Below are 22,742 nucleotides of genomic sequence, written 5' to 3' on the forward strand. Positions count from 1 at the left end.
CACACACAGAGAGAGAGAGAGAGAGAGAGAGAGAGAGAGAGAGAGAGAGAGAGAGAGAGAGAGAGAGAGAGAGAGAGAGAGAACAGCATTTATTTAAAATAGAAATATTTAGTAACATTATAAAATGTGTTTATGGTTACTTGTGTGCAATGTAACTCTTTCTAAAAAAGTTGGCAGCCACCACCAGTATTTTTGAACGTTTTCACAAGTTTCATGGCCCCCAGAATATTTTGTTGTATGAATATCTGAATATGCCATTGTATCAAAAGGAATAACAGACCCTCTGCTTTAAAAAATAAATATAATTATTCTAGCGCCATACATTCCTTTTTTATCAACACTCGAATCTGGGTATGTTTTTAGTAGCCTTTTGGTAGCCTTCTTTCAGAAAAACGCGGACAGCTGGATATTTCCCGTCAATGGTGGGGAAAAAGTGTATGTGTCCTTGCTAAATAAAATTATTAATATCCTTTAAAAAAATCTTACTGACCCCAAACCTTTGAATTGTATAGAGAGGGAGTTTTATTTCACCCCCCCCCCCCCCCACCCCCACTCCCCCACACACTCCCCCCCCCACTCACTCACTCTCACTTTGTGTTCTTCATTTATTTAACAGAAAGTTATTTTTTTATTACATTTTCATATAAACAGCCATGAGACCTGGTGTGCCGTGTGGTTTATATTCTGAAACATAAAGAATAGCTTACCGCAACAATGGTTTGCTGGTAGACCGCTGGCTGCGTAATGTCTAATTGAATAGGCGCAAATGGGCTTACAACCTCTGATGCTTAATTAGTTCAGGGTACACTGTTACAAAATGAATTAATACATTTTAACACAGTCAATTTAACTTGATTCCAGTGTGGTCTGACAAAAGTAATCATGTTGTATATACAGTGGGCTACAAAAGTCTGAGACAGTTTTTTTATTTATTTTTTATTTAATGAATTGTTTCCATTACAAATTATATTGTAAGCATAACAATTTGAGCTAACAGTTGAAAGGAAATACTAACATGATTTTCAGATTGGCTTTGTATTTGATTTGTCCCCTTTTGTTTTTATGGAGCTTGAGTGCTGCTCCCATTAACTCCCCAGGTGTGTTTGTAAAACCTATAATGATCATGTTCTCCAGCATGATTCAAGCCAAAGAGCATCCTGTGCTTCAATAGAAGCAAGGACATCTGACCTTTACAAAGAATGCCACATGATCAATGACACAAATGTTCTTATTTGATAGCGATCTGGAAATGTTATGTCTTTAATCGTTTTAATATCCTAAAATGTTCTGTTTATTTCCAGGTTTGAATTACATTTTATTTAGACAATTTAGATCTTTGTAACCTACTTATACTCCCTCATGTGACCAATGATGTATTTTCTCTTTCTTTTTTTTTTTTTCAGAATCAGAAAGGGATAAATGAGAAGTAAGAAAAGAGAGGTGAAGTATGACTTTGTGATGCATCGCAGCGTGGGAAGTCAAATCCAGTGAGGTCTCCTACTTTCCCCCTAAACCCCTTAAGAGACCACACCATCCAGGAGGCACCATTTCAAGGATTCTCTCTGGACCCTGATACCCACAGGAGGGGTGTGAACAGGAAGGCCCAGAGGAAGTGGACAGTGTGGGCAGGATGTGGGAGGGACTGAGACTGCATGTGTTCTTCTTGTGTTTGGGGGCTGCACTATGGAGCGCTGCAGCGGCAGCGACGTACAGGGGCTCAGGTCTACGGGAGCGCGGCCACCGCCGCCATCTCTCTTTGCACAGACACAGGGAGAGAGGCAAAGAAGGCCAGGTGCTTCACCGCTCCAAACGAGGATGGGTCTGGAACCAGTTCTTTGTTATTGAGGAGTACACAGGACCAGATCCGGTCTTAGTAGGTCGGGTAAGTAGAAAGAGGCAGCTTCTACATCCATTTTTTCCTGTCCTTTCACCCCTTCTCCATCTCCCTCCCTCTTTTTTTTCTCTTAAGGTTATGCTGTGAATGAAAGTCATTGGGGTTTTCATTACAGACAGAGTCCTTGCAATATCCTCCATTTGTTCCACAAAAGCAATCAGTGGCCCACTTGATTAAAGGTTATAAATTGGATTTCCTTTTTAATAACTGTGCAGTCCCCTATGGTTCTTGCATAGGGGAAATGGACGATTTATGGGCCTGCCGGATAGTTACATGGCGAACCTTCAGCACGTTGGCCTTTAAATTCCCACCTGAACCCAACTGGAGGTTTAGACTTATTGAGTGGGGATATTCTGTGTCAGGAGTTTAATTTCATTTTAACCAGCATAATCAACATCCCTTGATTCGCATCAGCTATATATGATACTGTATGAGTGCAACTTATAAATATCACGAACATGAGGTTCGTTCTCATTTTAATATGAAACAATGACGTTCGCTCAAGAGTAATGTAGACTTGCACTTAGGAGAGGGATGTTCCCCTATGGAATTCGCTGTCAATGCAGCAGCCATCAGGTTAGATATTTACTGTAAGATATTATGCTATCATAGGTCGCTGAAGACCAGCCAAAAAGCTTTCTACTTCGAGTCAGCATTCCTGTTTGACCTGCTCGTTGTTGCTGAAAACCTCTCTTTCTCTCCCTACAGCTTCATTCGGATGTAGATTCAGGAATTGGAAACATTAAATACATCCTTTCAGGGGAGGGGGCAGGCACTATTTTTGTCATTGATGACAAAACGGGCAACATTCACGCCACAAAGACTCTGGACAGAGAAGAACAGGCCCAGTACACACTGACCGCCCAGGCTGTAGATCGAGACACCAACAAACCCCTAGAGCCTCCCTCAGAGTTCATTGTCAAGGTGCAGGACATCAACGACAATCCTCCAGAGTTCCTTCACGGCCCTTACTATGCGCGAGTGGCTGAGATGTCCAATGTTGGTGAGTGTGAGCCTCTGGAAAAGCATATTTGTCAGCTTATTTTCTTTCTCTATGAGCCCACGCCTGACATCTTGTTCCTCATGCATTATTCAAAAGAGCTGAAATCTGACTCTCAGAAAGTGAGTCGCTAGCCTTGTTGCAACTGTTGTTTTGTGACTGCTGACTTGTCTGGGTGTGTGTGCGTGTGTGCCTGCATTTGTTTGTGTGCATGTGTTTGTGTGTTTACTGCATTTTCACTGTGCAATACATCATCAGTAATGCTCACCTGTCACGGGGTAACAATCTGTTACCCCAATACCCCTCGCTCACAGCTCACATAATACTACTGGGAACCTCGAATGGCTAGTTTTGTCCAGGTCAATTCCTAAACTTTTAGACAAGTTGGTAAACATGCTGGGTAAATTAATTTTAGTGTGTAAACAGAATCAGATTTCATGGAAATTAGCCGACTGAGACAAAACCCGAGGCGACTGGTTGTATAATCTAGCTTTAGATTCTGAAATACTCTTGCTGCCTTTAAAAAAAGGTTATTCAAGCTCAACTTTACATCCTGAGAAATAGCAAAGTTGCAGAATCGTTGTTATCTTTGCTGCCTCAATGGAAGATGTATCCCAGACTGTGAGATCTGTGCAACAACGTGTTGGATCCCTCTCATGGCTGATTGGTGATGTTCTTCCTCTACAGGTACTTCAGTGATAAAGGTCACAGCTACGGACGCAGATGACCCCACGTATGGCAACAGCGCCAGGCTGGTCTACAGCATCCTGCAGGGCCAGCCTTATTTTTCTGTGGAGCCGCAGACAGGTACAGTCGTCAATAATGATATTTTCACTGGTTCAGTGTTAGTTCTGTGGAGCCAGCCATGCATTCAAAAATGCATCATGTGCAATTTCAAGTCATGTTTGGCTTCAATTCAATTACCATGGTATGAGGATTGGGAATGAAGAGGGTAGTCCTTTCACGCTTCGCGAGAGCACCTTAGCTTTCTCTGAGCTAAATTAATTTGTGGTCACATTAGTCCTACAATGTCCCGGTGGCAGTGGAAACCCCTACAGCAGTCAGAGGAGATGGAACAGATGCTGCTAATAAACTAAAGCTGGATGTTTTTCTTGATCCTGTTCAGTGCGGCTCATCTGTGTGGTACTAACAAAGCCATCATACAACTATTTCACGTACAGTATATACCCTTTGGACTATGGGGGAATGCATTTGTTGCATGCTTTATGAACCTCAATAATGAGCAAAATAGCCAAATATTTTTCTTGTCTGAAAGATGAATGATTTTTTTATTTTTTTATTGTACAGCAGTATTCTGAAGTGTAAGGCCAAGGTCAGTTACCCTACTGGATAAAATCTGACTGTGTATGACGTGTACATGGTAGGGGGAGATGCCCCCATTAAGAACAGTATGCATTTAGTGCTAATTGTAATACATTTACAGATAAAATTAGCATATACTGATATTGATATTGATATTGATATTGATGATGATCATACAGTATATTAAAGCTGCAGTCGGCAAGTCTGGCAGATTGGGTCGATTAGCCAAAATTTTGAATGTTTACAACTCTCATGCCCCTCCCCACTACCAGCGAGCACCCTCCCATCGACGTCGTGCTCGTCAGTGCGTCACTGTGCGTGTGTACCTGATTTTCTGTGAACGCGTCCGTCTCTTCAGCATCTATCAACACCATGGACTCGGAGGTAGGCTGCCCTGGCTAATCTATCCATAGATAGCAATAACCGAGGAATTGGAAGCTTGTTAGTAGATTTTCTCTCCGCCATCACGCTTCATGCAATCTCCAGGCGAACTTCAGGCGTGGCGTGTGCATGTGATATTAACGTGCGCGAGTGAGGGGGGATCTGTGGCGTGTGCACGACCTGTGATTGACAGTCAGATCTCACACCCCCCTGCGCTGATTGGACCCGATGATCCAGGAGCGGTGGATTTTTGCAAAACAAATAACACGCTCCAGGTGGAGTTAGAAGCTCGGGTTTTTTCTAAAACCATCTTATTTATGTTGTTCTGTCGGATTATAGTGTCAATTTCACTGAATATGATCAAAACAAATTTGCCGACGGCAGCTTTAAGGAAAATACATATCAAATAAATTTGACAATTTTTTTTTTTTTTTTTTTGCTGCTGAATTAGCATATGATTTAAAAATGTTTTTTAATAAGTTGTCATTAATATGCAATCAGTTATGCTATGCAAATGTATGCATTTTGACTGATTAGTTGAATAATTGAACAGTGACAGTAAAATCAAATAACAGAATACAATCATGCATCTGAATTTAACTTTTGCATAAAATCAATAATCTATACATTTAGACAGAATGATTCCTCTCAAATAGCCTATTGGTTATAATGAATAATGAAAATGTTTGAAATGTAATTAATTCATTTATGAGGGGGGCATCTAACTTCAAGGGTTTTCTAATTACTACCGCAACTAAAAAACTGTTTAGATGGAATACATTTCACAAATGTTGATGAAAAGTCAAGTCAATTAATTAGAGCATAAGCGGTTAAGTAAAGGAGATGAGATTTTGTGACACCTGTGAACCAAGAGCACAAATTAATGGTCTGGAAGACATATTACTCAATTTTTATCTATGCCTGTATGTGTGTCTATAGGAATCATTCGAACAGCTCTTCCCAACATGGACAGGGAGGCCAGGCAGGAATACGATGTCGTCATCCAGGCCAAGGACATGGGTGGACACATGGGTGGTCTGTCAGGAACCACTCAGGTTAAAATCACCCTGACTGATGTCAATGACAACCCTCCAAAGTTCGCTCAGGGTGAGAGAATTTATTCTTCCAGCTGTGAATGTTGTCTCCTTCTTTGTCTTTCTTTCTTTCCCTATCTCTATCTCTCCTCCATCCATCATTTTTTGTCCCCCTCTATCCTTGTCAGGTTTTATTATAGTCACTGTGGCCATGCCTTGCTCTTTGGCTGGCTACACACAACATTACTCTGACCTCTCCTATGTATGCACCAAGGGAGGAGAGTTTGCTTTTAGCCAGTGTACAGCTCTTTCTTTTCCACACTTCAATCCTCAAACCACATATTAACATTGACAAGCCCTGAGGGACCAAGTCAGAATTTGCTAATATGAGCTACAGATGTTAACATGAAAATATCACAACTTAATTATTCAAATGTTCTTTAAACGTTCAGCACAAGCACAGTGACATCAAGTCTCTCAAGCGTGAAAGGCTGGATGAAATATTTACCGTGTTTGCGTACACCGAAGAGAGTGGGAATGCGCTTGTGTGAGCTTGTGCTCATGCATTGCCAATGTGACATTAAACTGCACACTAAGCACATAGATTTTATCTGTCTTTTTGTTCCAGAAATCGGCCCAATAAATCTCCTTCTAGCTTTCGCTTTTTTGTGTGCTCTGAGCCTCAGGCTCAGTAGCAAAGGGCCTTCAAGCTTTTCCCTGACTTAAGCAGAATGCAGCATGGTCCCAGTGCTCCAGCTCCTACATAAGCCCTGTTTTTGGTGCTGGTAGAAACCGTTATTCATGGACCAAAATAAACTGTACATTGCAAGGTTATTGCCCACAGTGAGTAGCTTAGGCCAGCATATCCTTAAATCTACCTCACCGATAGTTTGGAGCCAACTGCAAAATGGAACATTTCAGGAGCAAGATAGATTTTTAATGTAGACAGCAGTTTGGCTCAGTGCGCAGGTGAGAATCTGAGCTTCAGATATGTAATGTGGTTCTGGTAGCCCCGAAAATGAAGCTTGAGCAGTCGGCTGTCTCTTTTTAGGCTCGATATTGATTGCCAGAGTTGTTTGCCCTATCCGAAACAGACTTTGACACTGACTCACTACAAACTTAGCTCCCGAAAAACGTGTAGATGAAAATGCTCCCTTTCTTTTTTTGTCTGTCGAGGGTCTGATTGAAAAAACAGACCTTCTTGCACGCCCTGGCCTGTCTTCACGAGGACTTCCTCCCCATGTGGGAGTTATTTTTGTAAATGCAGCTGAAGCCTTTGGCTCTCAGCAAACAGGGAGTGGAGCCATATGGTCTTTCTGCGAGCTCCAGCCTCAGGCAGGTGTCTGTTATAGTCTTCATACACCCACCCACATACACGTACAGGCTCACTCGAGCACACAAATATAAATTTCACACATGCACTTGTGTTCTCACCAGCTAAGAGCTCACAGGTGCCAGGCAGCTAGCTGAAGGTAGCACCGGTATCATGCAGCGAACTGACTCTCCATTCCCGGGTGGGCAGTGTGATCAGGATTTTTCTTGCCTGGGATATTACAAACCATATTACCTTCCACCTCTTCTTTCCTGAGAGCTCCCGGGACTCACTCTCCTACTTTACAGGTGTTTACACCATGGCGGTCTCAGAGGACAAGGTTCCTGGGGAGGAGGTGGGCCGACTGAAGGCCAGAGATCTTGATCTAGGGGAGAACGGACTGGTGGATTATCGCATCTTGGAGGGAGATGGCATGAACCTTTTCGAGATCACCAAGGACTCTGACACCCAGGAGGCAGTCGTCAAACTAAAAAAGGTGAAGTGTGTAAGGGAGGAAAAGCGAGTGCCAAAGAAGTTTGTTTGAATGCGACCTCTAGTTATGTAAGTGAGCTTGTGAATGGAAGTAAGTGTGCGCCTGAGAAAGGGAGGGGTGTTACTGTGAATTTCTGGCCATCCTTTAGTCTGTTCTCTTCTTGAGGAATCGTTTGCATTTAGCTTATTTGCTTATTCATTTGTGTTCCTATTTGCATGGACACTCATATATGCAAGGTTGTGTGTTCAGGTGTAGGACTACTGGGAAGCTAGAGTGATTTTTCACCATTTTCACTCTGTAATTGCTATGACATTGCCCATCCCTTCCCTATTATATTTGAGATGAGCATTGACTTTCATGGCTGCTTCTCTCTGTCCATGTGAGGGGAACTCATCTGGGCCAGGCTGCCCGGGTTATTCCTCCCCTGCTGTGAGGCCCTGGATTATGCAGACAATTACACAGCCACTCGGGTTAGGCTGCCGCCCGTCCGTACCCCCACCTCCTGTGGACGAGGCAAATTCCCACATCGCCTTGAGGAGTCTGCTCACCACCAACCAGCTTTAGCCTGAGAACCAAAGAGACCCAGTCTGCAGCCGTACCACTGCCACCTGCTGGTGATCTTTTACTCTTCACCCCACAGCTTGAGATCTGTAATGATCATTCACAAAATGATCGTCAGATAGGGAAGCATATTGATGAATAATTATTGATGTTTGAGCTGTGTCATCTGGTGAAGCATCAGCATATTATGGATGTTGTTTGTGTAAAGGAGGTTTGTATGGTGAACGATTAGGGCATTGTGTCATGCTCGTTTTTTTTTTTTTTTTTTTTTTTTTTTTTAAGCGTTATTGCCACAGCAGTGCATTTTCACATGGCAGAGAAGGGTATAAGGAGGGGATGAATCAGGAGTAAGGGTGAGAGAACAGACAATACGGCATGCCAACAACAATCAGCTTGATGCAATGCTGCTTCACTCAATAACACAATGCCTCGCTGATACACCTCTTGGGAAATCATCACCTTTTGCTCTTCAAAGCATGTTGAAAATTAAAGTCGAAATTACTGACGGAATTGCCAGGGTTTTAATCAAGTATTCTGTTTCAACTGCGGGCAGGCGACGCAGGCTGAATATTAAGCAGAGACGTAGCATTATTGTGAATATTATCTGCTTCTGATTAGGTTCAGTCGGGAGTTATTAGGTGCCAAATAAAGGATTATAGTAGGGGGAAAGAGAGAGAAGAGGGACCACTGTTGTCAGAATAAACAGAGAATAGTTTCCAACCTGTTGGAGGAAAGAACTGGGTCATAGTTGTTCCAGCGTTGGCAGCTCCATTAAAGAGATCCAAAGAAAAGAAAAAGGGAGAGAAGAGAATGAGGAAGCAATATTTATTTATTTTTTGTTAACCAATCAACACACAGCTATCTTGCATGTGTATGTGTCTGAGTTGATATGTACCCTTTATGTGTAATTCTCACTTGGTAATTTGTGGCCGAAAGGTGTGACGGGTGAGACAGGCTGATCAGAACACAGGCAGACGTGTGAAAACTGGCGATGCAAGAGGACACAGGCAGACCAAATGATTGGCTGCATTTGAGCACAGTTGTTTGTTAAATGTTGTTTCATTTGCTTACACCTAAATGGCATGAGAGTTGTGTCAGTGGAGAATTTTGGGAAAAGTGCAATCTGTAACTGAAATACGTTTGCAAGAGCCTTGATATTTGTATTCTTTCTCATATGAGCTTCTTTGTGGAGAAAGTCTCCTTCCCAAATGTATAACAACAGTGCCCTCTAGTCTGTGTCTTTTAAAGTTTGCCCCTTTTTTAAATCTGGTTAGATGTATTCCAGTGTTTCTTTATTTTCTAATTAATTTCTGTTGATTTATTGGTAATCTATTAATGGTTATTTAGTTGCTCATTGCTCAACTTATTTATCTAGTAATTCCCCTTTGGTTCTCTGTGTAGTCCAGAATCTATTAACACAAAGGTCATTTTCATCTTTGAACATGTACAGTGACTCCTGAATATATATATGTTTTTTTCTATTGACAGCCTCTATCAAATTGAATAACCAAATTGTGTCCTGACCTCTTGTTTTCAGCCTGTGGACTTTGAGACAAAGCGATCGTACACACTGAAGGTTGAAGCTTCCAACCCACATATGGACCCCCGTTTCATCGCCTGGGGTCCATACAAAGATACCACCATTGTGAAAATATCAGTAGAAGATGCAGACGAGCCCCCAACCTTCATGGCTCCCGGCTACAACTTTGAGGTGGAGGAGAACGCCCCAGCAGGCACTCCGGTCGGCCGTGTGCATGCCAAAGATACCGACATCATGAACAACCCCATCAGGTAGCACCTCCTTCCTATAAAAACAAAACAAAAACATATTACTTTTGCTTTGCCTGTTTTTTGCCAGTACACAAGTATGATCAGTGCTTTGTGTTTGATGAGTAAGGTTTTTTACTGTTCTGGGAGTCTTGATTTCTTAGACCAAATTCAAAAAAAAAAAAAAAAAAAAAAAAAGAAGTGATATAAAAAAACACAAAACCAGTCACATGGGTCAATTTTTTAAAATTGAGATTTATACAACATCTGAAAGCTGAATAAATACGCTTTCCATTGATGTATGGTTTGTTATGATAGAACAATATTTGGCCGAGATACAACTATTTGATAATCTGGAATCTGAGGGTGCAAAAAAATCGAAACATTGAGAAAATCGCTTTTAATGTTGTTAATTTATGTTCGTGATTGTACTGCATTCACTCACAAAAATAAATGTTTTATATATTTACGGTAGGAAATGTACAAAATATCTTCATGGAACATGATCTTTACTTAATATCCTAATGATTTTTGGCATAAAAGAAAAATCGATAATTTTGACCCATACAATGTATTGTTGGCTATTGCCACAAATAAACCCGTGCGACTTATGACTGGTTTTGTGATCCAGGGTCACATATTATATGCAATATATATATATATATATATATATATATATATATATATAGAGAGAGAGAGAGAGAGAGAGAGAGAGAGAGAGAGAGAGAGAGAGAGAGAGAGAGAGAGACCCCAAAAGAAAGTTTTCACATTTTATTTTTTCTCTTTCATCCCAGATATATGATCCCACGCTACACAGACTTGGAAGAGTTTTTCACCATTAATCCAGAGGACGGCATTATTAAGACCACAAGGCCCTTAGATCGGGAAGCACAGGCTTGGCACAATATCTCTGTCAGTGCTACAGAGATTGGTAGGTCACTCATCTCCTTTCCGGGCTTTTAAATAACAGAGTAGCCATGCATGTTTCTCATTTTTTCCCTAACCAAGCACTTCAGCTCTCCCTCCACCCTGCTCTTATGTGGTTGTAGTGTCGCCAGGCCTCCTGCATGATTTCAGAAGAGACAGCCACAGATTACCTCTTCAAACTTCAAATGATACCCTCAGTTCAGTGAACAGAGTGTAATTGGCCATAAATGTTATATATTTATTTTTGTGTGTATGTGATTTCCTTGAGGTGCAGTTAGTGTTTGTCTGGTTGAATTCAAGGTTTCTGCCTGATACATTTTCCTTTTCATTCCTGTCTTTGATGATTTCAACCATCAAAAAAACAAAAATATTATATATATATATATATATATATATATATATATTTATATAACTACATAGAAAACATTATTTTGTTTTACTCTTGTCTGAAACATACTCTTGTGTCTGAAAGCATAATATCAAGGCATTCACTAAACCTGGTATTTTCAGATAGGAGCACACTTCTGTCTTTTTTAGTCTTGTCACTCATGTCTTATTATAGATATATCTCAAATAACTTGTCTTTTTTGTTTTATTTCTGTTGTTGTTTCAGGTGGCCATCACCAAGATGCAAAAGTACGAGTCAATATCAAAGTCAAAGATATGAATGACAATGCTCCCGAATTTGCCACTCAAAACGAAGTGCTTGTCTGTGAGAATGTCAGCCCTGGAAAGGTAAGTAAACTAACTGATTATACTTGAGAACCAATTAAATATTTGTAGGGCTAATTAAATAAACAACTAATTAAATCATCAGTAATACTTTACAGTAAGGTTCATTAAGTGAGGAATAATTGACAATGGGCAATCTTAAATCCAGCTCCACCAAGCTGAGGAACCAGCTTGGGTGGTCTTACCAGCTACCATGAGCTGGTCATGCTGGTTTTTCCAGTAGGGGAGAAAAAGAGTATGTGCTTTCCATACGTAATAAAACATGGAAATAATTGGTCATTTTTGTCCTATTGTTTACTATATTTATTTGCTTGGTCAGTGTCGTTGAGGGTTTTGGTTCTTTTGCTGTTGTAGGCTGTAAAGACCTTTGAAATAACTGAAATAATTTGATGAAGTGATACTTTAGCCATGCATTTCCCTGGAAATAATTGAACAACTTAGAATGTTTGTTAACCAATCAGATTCAAGCATTCAGCAGCCCTGTAGTTTAATATTAGTTAATGCATAACAATTATTTTATTGATATAGTCTTTTTAGTTAGATATTGCATTAACTTACACATCTACACTAACATTCAAAGGGGGTCATATTTTTTATATAAATGTTAAACTATATTAAAAAAGAAAACAGTTATTTGATTGAATTTGATTGAATTTGATTGAATAATTTTATTTTGATTGAATAAATTCAGTTTTGTTGAGCATAAGTGACTTTTTCAAAAGAATTAAACAATCTTTCCGACAACAAATCTTTTAAACAATAGTGTATAATCTTATTGTAAAGTTTTAACAGATAATATTTTAGACTAGTGGTGAAGTTTTAGCTTAAATGCTATTGCTTAATGTCATTTATTTGGATGTACCGTATAAATATGTACCTCTTAAATTTAAAACTGTCTTTAAATAGGTACAGAAAACTGTTAATGAATTAGCTAATATCTAAAAGAGGTCACAACTTCCATCAAAACTTTTAAATGAACATAAAAAAAAGATTAAATTGATGCCGAAATTTAATCAATGCCGTGTTCACTTTCCCTTTGTCGGGCAGTTGAAAGTTTGAGTGACTGACAGAAAAAAAAAAAAAGAGGCATACATTTATTTAAAGGCATGCCCTGGTGATTTTAACCAATTTAACATGACCTGATATTAACTCTCTGCTCCACAGCTCATTGAGACAGTTAGTGCTACGGATAAGGACGAAATGGCCCACCGCCAGCACTTCCACTTCAGCCTGGCCCCTGAGGTCGCTAATAACCACAGTTTCTCCCTCAAGGACAACAGAGGTGAGTGACACACAAAACACCCCATAATAGAATAATTTCCACTGAAGAACTGCTTCTTTCAAGCCAAGTACAATGCCTCAGGAAATACGCCAATTGAAACACAAAATATTTTAGTCTCTTTCCAAACCAATGAGTTTATCCATGCGTAGGAGTGAGTGTGTGCAGTGTCGCCCAACCAACCCGTGCTGATAATTAGGTCATGATGAGGTGGGCAAATTCAAGTCAACTTCCTCTCTTATTAATTATGGAGGCGTCACTCTCATTTGAGCTTCTCCATCTGTGGATTGGAAACGTGGGTGAGGCCCAGCTGGTAGGCAGCCACATTTATATCTACTTCTCAAGCATCCTGCTTGGTGCACCAAAAAACCCCCCCCAAAAACATCATCACCTTACTTCTAATAGTCTTTGCCCAAACAGGTAGATGCAGTTTTGAAGACCACATATAAGAGCCCTACCTATTGTAATGTGTGAGACTCAATTGCTGGGAAATGAGAAGTCTGAAGTTTAAGCTCACTGAAGAGCCTCTCTGAGGAGCGCCATCGTGACTGGGTGGTGCTCAGTTTGAGGGGAATTTGGTGATTTTATGAACTCATTATATTGTGGCTCTAGGTAGATTACAAGCTGAATTATGTATGTTTCAAAGAAACTGTAAATCGTGTTTACTTTGCTTACAAGGAGCTTTGGTGTTATTTCAGAACGCTCGGTTCGACTGCTATGATATGATAATGAATTGTAGTCCATATGCTAACAAACTAAACTGTTTCCCACCTCTAGACCTGTTGAGTTTGTAGTCGTAAAACCTGGTAAAGAATTTGCATTTTCGAGCCATGGGTTCAGAAATTTCCAATCGGTTTTCAGAATTACTTCAGATTTTCCTGTTTTTTTGTACATAAATTAAACTTGTGGAAGCTGCTTTTCATCGCTAAATAAGGACTACACTATCTTTGACTTTATGTGCTGAATGAATCAGACAACTGTAGCTCCATTTCATTTATTTAACCAAGTTTAACCACAGACTTTATTTTACTCAAAAATCAAAACCTTTTCTATCCTAAACACCCCAAGAGACCCCATTGCGAAATAGCCTTGCAGGTTGACCTACAAATTGACGTCATGATTGAACCTCTCTGTTCCACTGGTTCATTTCTGATTGTGCTATATTTCTCTTTGTCCACCAGTAGATTGAAATATCATGAAATACAATAAAGCTGTCAGTAGCTGATGCTGGTATCTTCACATAATTGTAAGGCAAGTTTATTTATATAGCACATTTCATACACTATGGCAATTCAAAGTAAAAGCACAAAATAAAAGCAAGGAAAATTCACAGTTATTCAAAAGCTTTACATAGAAAGGAATTATAATAATCACACTATAGCAATTCATAGAGCTTTGCATAGAAAATAGACACAAAATAAAAGCTGGGGAAATTAAAATAGTTATAAAAGGAATTAAAAGAGATAAATGATAGTTATAAAATGAATTAGAGTAAAATGAATTTAAATAGTAAATAAACTTCTCATCTGGCAAAACACCGGTGTATCTTATTTTGACTCTGAGATTTCCCCATGACGGTCAGTATTCTTCTGTGGATTTTCAAATACCGTGGATTATCTGAGCCCACCAGATTAGTAATCTGTACCAATCCAGACCAGTAATCTGTACTAGTCACCACAGTGTTCTTTTGATAATCCGTAAATTGTAGTCAATTGTAGCCTGACTGAGTGAAACGTGTTAATTGTATTTAAAGTGAAAATGTTTACAATCAGAGATCTGTTTAGGCTTTTTTCGTCTTAAATTAATAGAGTGAACCCATGTGAACAGAGAAGATGAGGGAGTGAAAGAGAAATGACTGTCTTTCCCATTTGGTCTGCTTTAATGAGAAAGGAGATGAGCACTTTTTAGCAGGCCATTTCAAAAGCCAACAATATTAGGGAGACAGATTAGGCTACTCAGAATGACTGGCTTTATCAGGATCCAGAGCCTTTCAAATGGATACAGTTTTCAACAGCTTTGCCCACCCATTTATCTGAAGCTCCATTATGCTCCATTCTCTTCACAGAGGCTCTGACATGGCTCCTCTTATCAGACGGACGTAATGAAGGCCTGCTGATTATAAATGTGCATGAACTCTAAATATTAAGAGTATGGAATATTATCTGTTTAGTTGTAATAAAATAAAAAAAGAAATAAAATAAAAAGCATCTGATCTGGTTATAAATGTGTTCCTTTTACAGGCTGCAAGGTTGTGAAAGTGCCAATTGCATTTTAATGTGGGAATTAAACATCCAGCAATAGCATCTTTTTAGTAAATTCTATTGTTGTGACCCATATTTTTTTAGGTCCGTATGAACTTCATCTGCTGGTATATACAGTACATAGTATATTGCGGTATTATAATAATGGATAGAAAAAAGATGTCCTGTTAATTTTATACTGTTAATCTAAAATAAAATAAAAAATAATAATAATTGCCCCCGGTTTCACAGACAAGGCTTAAGCCAGTCCCAGACTAAAATGCATGTTTTAACTGAAAGTAAATTGCTCTGACATATCTTAAAATATGTCAGTGCCATTGTTTTGTCTTAAGATGCACATCAGTAATGTTTTTTTTTATCTAAGGCATGTTTATAAAATCTACTTAAATGTACTAATTGAACTAAGGCCTAATCCTGGCTTAATCTAAGCATTGTCCAGTCATAAAGAGTATATAGGCGTTTATGATGTCAGGCTCAATATTTTTGCCATACATCAAGTGTACGTGGCCAGTGAATCATACGCATGCATGCTTCCTTGAGATTTCTAAGTGTACTGCATTCTCCAATAAAGGTGGCCCAAAAACACAACATCAAAAAGAAGGACCCAGAGGAGCGTTCTCTGGTTCAAATGTGGCAAATTAATACTTCACACAGCCCATGGTAATCTCACTGACAGAATATGATATAGAATTATAATGGATAGCATTAGATTGATGGAGCCTGTCTGCGACATCGTGCTATATGAGCGTTGTAGCCATATCATTAGCGGCCTTCCCTGACAGAGCCACTGAAGGTTGAAGAAAGTGGTGCCAGAGGGAGTGAAAATGACTAAACCCCAGGCCCCTAAATGAACTCACTCCATCTACGCCTTCAGCGTGACCTTGCACTGAGTCAGGGAAATGCACTGGCACTGATCCATCGCTCCCAGTTGCAAATAAAACCAATACCTCTCCCTCCGCTCTAACTTTGATTACACTTCCAAAAGCTGATAAATGTTCACAATATTAAACATGAATTTAATATTGGAAGATTCACACCTCATTGACTCTCACCGGTGGCTGTGGGTAGTTCTCATGGCACCTAACCTCCAGGGAGGGGAAAACTTTGTAATTCTGTTCAGCACATTAACAACTCTGTTGTGAATTTACTAAAATCTTATAATCTCCTCATCATCTGAACTAAACATTCCATCAATGTTCCTCTGTTGCTTCCACAGACAGCACCGCCAGCATCTTTGTGATCCGGAAGGGCTTCAGCCGGATGACCCAGGATGTGTACCACCTTCCTATTGAGATTAATGACAACGGCGTACCCTCGATGAGCAGCACCAATACTCTTATAATCCGTGTGTGCAGCTGCGACAGCAAAGACACCATCCTCTCCTGCAATGTGGAACCTTTCATCCTGTCAGCAGGGCTGAGCACTGGAGCTCTGATTGCCATCTTGGCCTGTATTGTTATTCTACTAGGTGAGCCTAATTATATTTATATACGAATATACAAGCAACCATGTGTAAATAATTGGGGTCTTGCTTGGTTGGTTTAAACATTCTCATAGGGACCTGATGCTTGTCAATATTTGCATTTTACCCCAAAAATGCACTTACACACATACAACTACAGAAGCATATTTATAGAACAGATACAGTACTTAACAGAGTACATAGTTTTTTTTACTTTGCTTGTCTCTAAAAATGAATCAGCTTTGTTTCCTAAAAGCAAAGTGAGCCTAAGTAGGTTGTAAAGATGATCATTTGCAAAATTAATATTTCAATTTGTCAGAGACGAATGCTTTAGAGTAATTGTAGTGCTAAAATGCATTGCAAGTAGGCAAACTCATGCAGTTACCAGTTGGACAACCGCAAAATTACACATACACATTGTAAGCATAATTTTAACCAATACAGATTTTTTTTTTTAAATAACAATGCATAAAATAAAATATAAAAAAAAATTTTTTTATCAAATTGCTGTGACTGTGTAAAATGTTTAAATAGAGTAGATGGTAACACTTTATTTTAAGTTGACGAAGCTACACGTTACTACCTGCACTTAGTAAAGTAATATCAGTAAATTATGCATAATTACAAGTAACTAACCCTAAACCTAACCCAAATTGTAACTCTATAATAAATTTACAGTAGTTAATTAATATTACTCAGTACTTATTTGAGTAAGTACAATGTTACTGTCACCTTTCAATAAAGTGTAACTGATTATATTTCTGTAGCTTTTATGTTTCCATATACACACACAATCGTGTTGAGTGTATTTTGGGAAATGCACGTAAAGTTACTAAATTTGCACATAGAAAACACTCTCAAGAGGGATTCAAAATGTATTCTAATGTGTAAAGCCTGTCAATCCATATTGAAGAACTATAAAATGACCCATTTCCCAAAATATATTAGCTGCCTCAAGTTATGTGGACTTACCAAAGATATATTAAAACATTGCATGTAACAGGAACACTTTATCTTTGTAATGAAACATTTCCAGCTGCTACATTTAAGAAAACTGTTTCTGATGTGATTACGTATTTACAGAAGCATCAATAGTGAGAGATGCTGTTAGCATTGGCTTGACATTTGTCTGTATGTCTGCAGCAATCGTGGTGCTGTTTGTGGCCCTGCGGCGCCAGAAGAAGGAGCCTTTGATCGTATTTGAGGAGGAAGACATTCGGGAGAACATCATCACCTATGATGATGAGGGAGGTGGAGAGGAGGACACAGAAGCGTTTGACATCGCCACCCTACAGAACCCAGATGGTGCCAACGGCTTCCTGCCCCGTAAGGACATCAAGCCCGAGCTGCAGTATCCTATGCGCCCCGGCCTGAGGCCCATCGGCAACAGCGTGGATGTGGATGATTTCATCAAATCTCGGATTTCTGACGCGGACAATGACCCCACAGCGCCCCCGTATGACTCCATTCAGATCTATGGTTATGAAGGAAGAGGCTCTATCGCCGGCTCTCTCAGTTCCTTAGAGTCGGTGACCACAGATTCAGACCTGGACTACGATTACCTCCAAAGCTGGGGGCCGCGCTTCAAGAAACTTGCCGATCTTTACGGCACCAAAGACTCTGCTGATGACAACTCTTAACGTTCGCTCAGATACGTCCTTTTTCATCTCCCTCCACCCGGCCCACCTCCACTAACTGTGTGTTTTGTGAAGTTTACTATAAGTATTCCATGAGTTTGTCACTTTATAGTAAACTTTAGCTTGTTTGTAAGTATACGCACAGTATACTAGATGCTGGGAGCCTCACAATGTGCTATGCGGGAGCCAGAAGGGTGCAAATAAAATTTTTACAAAAACAAAACAAAAAAAGATAAAGGAGACACATAGACACATCTGTGGTGGACATGTCTCTGTGGTGTGTATGAAATGAAGAAATATGTGACAATATTGTTTAAGAACTGAAGAACGTTCTGTTACACTTTTGATGTTTGTAGGTTCCTACAGGTTTGAGGTTATGGATGTGGATCACAGAGAGACATGGATTTGTTGATACTGTGAACGAGCTCACAAAGAAATAAAAAACAAAAACAGTTGCCTTAAGTAATCTTGAGCGAACGTCAGCAAATTAAGGGGCCGTTTACACGACACCATTTTTAACTAAAAACACAAAACTTTTTTTGTGCGTTTGCCTGTTTATTTACACGACAACTGCGTTTTGGGGGTCTGAAAACGCAAACTTTTTAAAACAGGCTTCAGAGTGCAAGTTTTTAAAAACAATACCGTTTTGCAAATTTGTGAAAACAGTGACGTCCTGCGCATGCGTATTACGTGTTCAGTCTATAGGCGCATAGTTTTTCTTTACAATGTGACCTCGCCACCTACTGGCCTGGCATACATAGTACAGCATTTTTTATTGTTTTCGCGAATCAGTGTGAACAGGGATCATTTTGACAACATTGTCTTCTGTACACAAAAAACGCAAATGAAAAGCTTTTCCGGTTTTTAGTACATCGATGTCGTGTAAACGTACTCTTAGACTTCTGTAGCTTCTGTAGCGCCTCCATATTGTCTTTGGAGACATTGTCCAGACAGGTCCTCTTATATATATATATATATAAGGAAGCAGATGGATTCAGCAAAAATAGACTGTGTTTTTCTGTCAACTAGAATAAATAAAAAAAACCTTCAGCCCAGTTCCATCTACAAACAATCACAAAGAAAGACCTGTGAGCTCAAAAATCGCCTTAACTAATGGACACTCTTGCAACTTAGTGCATTTTTTGTAACTTGAAAGCTATATCCTAAAGCAAGCTAAAGTCCTTATAACGTATGTACAGTACAATGTGCAAAATATGTCTCTTGAGGATCAATCTTACACCGATCAGTTTATGTAAATCTTTCTCTTTTTTTCTATTATGATGATATCATTATGACTATCATTTTTTAATGTTTTCTTCATTTCTCATTTTCTTTAATGGCTTATGTTATTCTCCTTGGTGAGAAAATAGCAGTATGTCCTGTCGCAGTGAGAAATGGCTAATTTCTATGTCAATTTTATGGTAACTATTTGTACAATTTTAAAAGTTCTTATTTTAGTATACATACAAATACCAGTATTTCAACATGTAAGGAAAATATTACAGCATCACACTTATATTTTATGAACATTGTACTGTTGCTTTATTATGTGCTTCAATCTAAGAAGCAAAAACTTTTAAATAAATGCTCTTTTTATAAAAATGATTGATGGTGGAAATAAATTTGTGTGAAGAAAATCTATTGGCGCTAATCGCTGTAGCACATGCAATGATGGAAACACAAAGGTTGAACGTGAATACAGAAACCCTCAAGTTTTTTTTTGTTGCATTCACGCTAACAGAGACGTGCAGAGCTTTTCTCCAGCGGCTTCGGTGCTTTCCAGTGGTAGGTCTCTCCATTGTCTCCAACTAGAGAGGCTTGCATTCTCTCGTCTCCCAGGGTAGCCGCACACTGAAAGGTCAATGTGCACTTTGTTAAAAAAAGGAAAAAAAAAACATTGAAAAGAAAAATAGCATTACATAAAACCGAACTTCAGCCCACCTGAATGAGATTGGACACCAATTTCCCTGAAGGGGCTTGGAAATAAACAGAAGAGCACTGCTGCGGGCTCTTCTCGCCCATGCAGGAAGACTACACATACCGTAGCCCTGTATGGAGTGAAGCACAGAAAATAGCCTCTGATGACAAACCGTACCATGTGGAACCGTTGCCCTTAGCTAACCTCCATGCTAGGTGTCCTCTTAACAAGCAGCTAAAACACATGCCCTTTAAAAATACTGGTTTTGGTTTATTTTTACCTGAGTTTTTGTCAGAAAGGATATGGCTATCTGCGATTCTGAGCAGAAGAAAAAAAAAGGTCACATGACAGCAGCTGTGCAGTTGTCATGTCATGTCGCTAGACATGTTCTGTCAAAGAACTAGATTACAAAGGTGCACTAGCAGTGGGTGGCATCCGCTTGTTATCTGATTAGTGATTTCAAACCAGTGCTCCACGGATATATGTCAATCGGGAATTGCCGGATTTCCACCAACAAGGCTGATTGTTTTGAAATGCGGTTTACTGTTTCTGAAAAAATGCCCTGTACAAAATTTTGTTCGGTAAAGCAATACAGATAAAGATTTATTTACAGATAAAGATAAATGTCGCATTTACACACAAAGTACTGAGTCAAGTTTTTTTTTAGTTTTTTTTATAACATGTCACCTAATTCGACTGGACGGTGGTCGGTATAACAGGCCTGTCAGCTTTTTCTATTTTCTGGCTAACCGGTTCTCTCAACCAAACCCACTTACCATTAGCCTTACTGTTCTGGTGATTGTCCTGCCACCCTCTGTGCCCTTTACGTCCTACTAACAGGCCCGGGTGATTCCTACAACCTCTGTCTCTCCTCAGTTTCTAGGGAGCGTGTGGGGAGGGGCAGACTGCAGCTCTGACTCGGATCTCAAGGATCTATACAAAAAGTGTCAGATTCTTCCCTGGGTACTATGAATCAATAGTTCCTTCCTGACACTGGCGCTGCAAGCATTAAGTGTGGTTGGGTGCACTGCGATGTACCTGAGAACAGGGTGGAGGAAAGACCTGCACAAAATGCTCGAAAGCCCAAGAAACCTATCGTTGCATATGACAGACAAGATCAAAATTAGAGGAGAATTTTCTTTGTTCAGAAAAAACAACAATGCATACTTATTGAAATCAATTCCATTGTCTCATATCAGTGATGCATTTGCTGAAGGAAAAAACGTTTTTCTGACTGTTTGTGTATGTGTGTGTTTGGGTGTGAAACATATCACACTTCCACTTTATCTTCCTTAAGCCTAGCAGTGCTTTATTATTATGAGAGCAAATAGTTGTAGTAGAACATATAATTTACACTTTATTTAAATTGTATTATATAATTATATGCCTGAAATGATATAGGAACATGATCTGTTGTCAAATGAATGATAGAACATGGCACCTTTGTGTATATTGCTAAAATAGTTCTTTCTTATGTTAATTTACTCGGCTTTCTGTAACTGAATAAATCCTGCTTAATATTTTTGTTCTTCTTCTATCACTGGCAGAAGCCATTATTCCCTTTGTGTTGTCATTCAGCACTAAGCCCTCAATTAAGAAATTGTAACTGCTCTGACTGATTTTGTCTTGTTTGCTTTATAGGATTGCTTTCAACAGGAAATTCAAGAAGATTTACTGTTGTTTGATTGTTACAAGCTGATTGTTAAGCTTGTAAGCCTGAAATACTGAGATACTGTTAAAGCAAAGGCAGTCGCTTCAGAAGTTTGGAGAGAGAGAGAGAGAGAGAGAGAGAGAGAGAGAGAGAGAGGATGGTGGGAGAGCATATTTGACCTATGGTGGAGGTTGGAGCTAAAGGCTTGTGGAATTATGTCCATGATTTTGCACAGATAACGCATCAAATGCTTCCACAGGAGTTGCTCCTCATAGTTGTAGTTGTAGGATGGCAAAAAAAGAAGGTGTAGAAAATAAATATAAAAGTTCAAACCTGTTCTATGATTTATGGTGTGTCGCAGGAAACTAGCAATAGCTTAGCTTCCATAACTCACCGCAGGATCCTTGCAAAGCTTCAGGGCCATATTGCTTTTCTGTTCTGTGTCCCTTACCCACAGGGATGCAGGGATAAATGTATCGTTGCGCCCCAACAATATTGCACACTTTTTGTTGTTCTTCACAAAATACGTACAGAACACCTGGGACAGTCACATGGGACCAACATTTACCTCAAAGCACGGTAAGGATACAAGTCCAGCAGCATTTCTCCCCCTCATTTAAACTGTTAAAGTTATACCCATCTGACCTCTCAGACTCATGTCTGGAATACATAATGGCACCAGCTCCTTTTTGTCAAGTTTCAAACTTCACACTTACAAGTTTGAAATTTCTTGAAATATTTTTCAATATAATTATATTTAATTATATAATATTATATAACAACATTCCAAATTTCAAATTAGAATTAGCAACACTAACAAAAACATAAGATTGTGTTTTTTGAACAGACACCAGGTTTTATTTTATTTTTATTTATGTATTTATTTATTGTTGCTGCCATATGAAGTATATTGGAGTATTGTCTGATTTTAATGTTACTTGAATATGGCAATCTTATACCATGGTATTACTATCTAATACCTTTACTGTACTGTGGTGCTGTAAAATCATGTGAACGTCTCAGTGCTACCATTTTGGTTTGCCATGGAAATTATGTTTGTGGATAGAATATCATTAATCCTTTTGAACTCGTTTATAGTGCCGTATAAAC

At 39.3% G+C, this 22,742-nt stretch overlaps 1 protein-coding gene across 1 annotated transcript in view; it reads left to right on the forward strand.

Moving 5' to 3' along the window:
* cdh11 (cadherin 11, type 2, OB-cadherin (osteoblast)) overlaps positions 1–19,668 on the forward strand; it is a 55,387-nt gene extending 35,719 nt beyond the window's left edge. Inside the window, exons 2-12 of the mRNA XM_082162157.1 lie at positions 1,404–1,882; positions 2,603–2,897; positions 3,582–3,701; positions 5,538–5,705; positions 7,253–7,440; positions 9,536–9,789; positions 10,560–10,696; positions 11,306–11,427; positions 12,589–12,706; positions 16,181–16,432; positions 17,570–19,668. Coding sequence (XP_082018283.1) covers positions 1,631–1,882; positions 2,603–2,897; positions 3,582–3,701; positions 5,538–5,705; positions 7,253–7,440; positions 9,536–9,789; positions 10,560–10,696; positions 11,306–11,427; positions 12,589–12,706; positions 16,181–16,432; positions 17,570–18,066 — 2,403 coding nt within the window. The 5' untranslated portion in view covers positions 1,404–1,630 and the 3' untranslated portion in view covers positions 18,067–19,668. The remainder of the gene's footprint in view (positions 1–1,403; positions 1,883–2,602; positions 2,898–3,581; positions 3,702–5,537; positions 5,706–7,252; positions 7,441–9,535; positions 9,790–10,559; positions 10,697–11,305; positions 11,428–12,588; positions 12,707–16,180; positions 16,433–17,569) is intronic.
* Positions 19,669–22,742: the final 3,074 nt, after the last annotated feature.

Source organism: Leuciscus leuciscus (assembly GCF_965113295.1).
Source record: "Leuciscus leuciscus genome assembly, chromosome: 2".
In the NCBI taxonomy this organism is placed as follows: domain Eukaryota; kingdom Metazoa; phylum Chordata; class Actinopteri; order Cypriniformes; family Leuciscidae; genus Leuciscus; species Leuciscus leuciscus.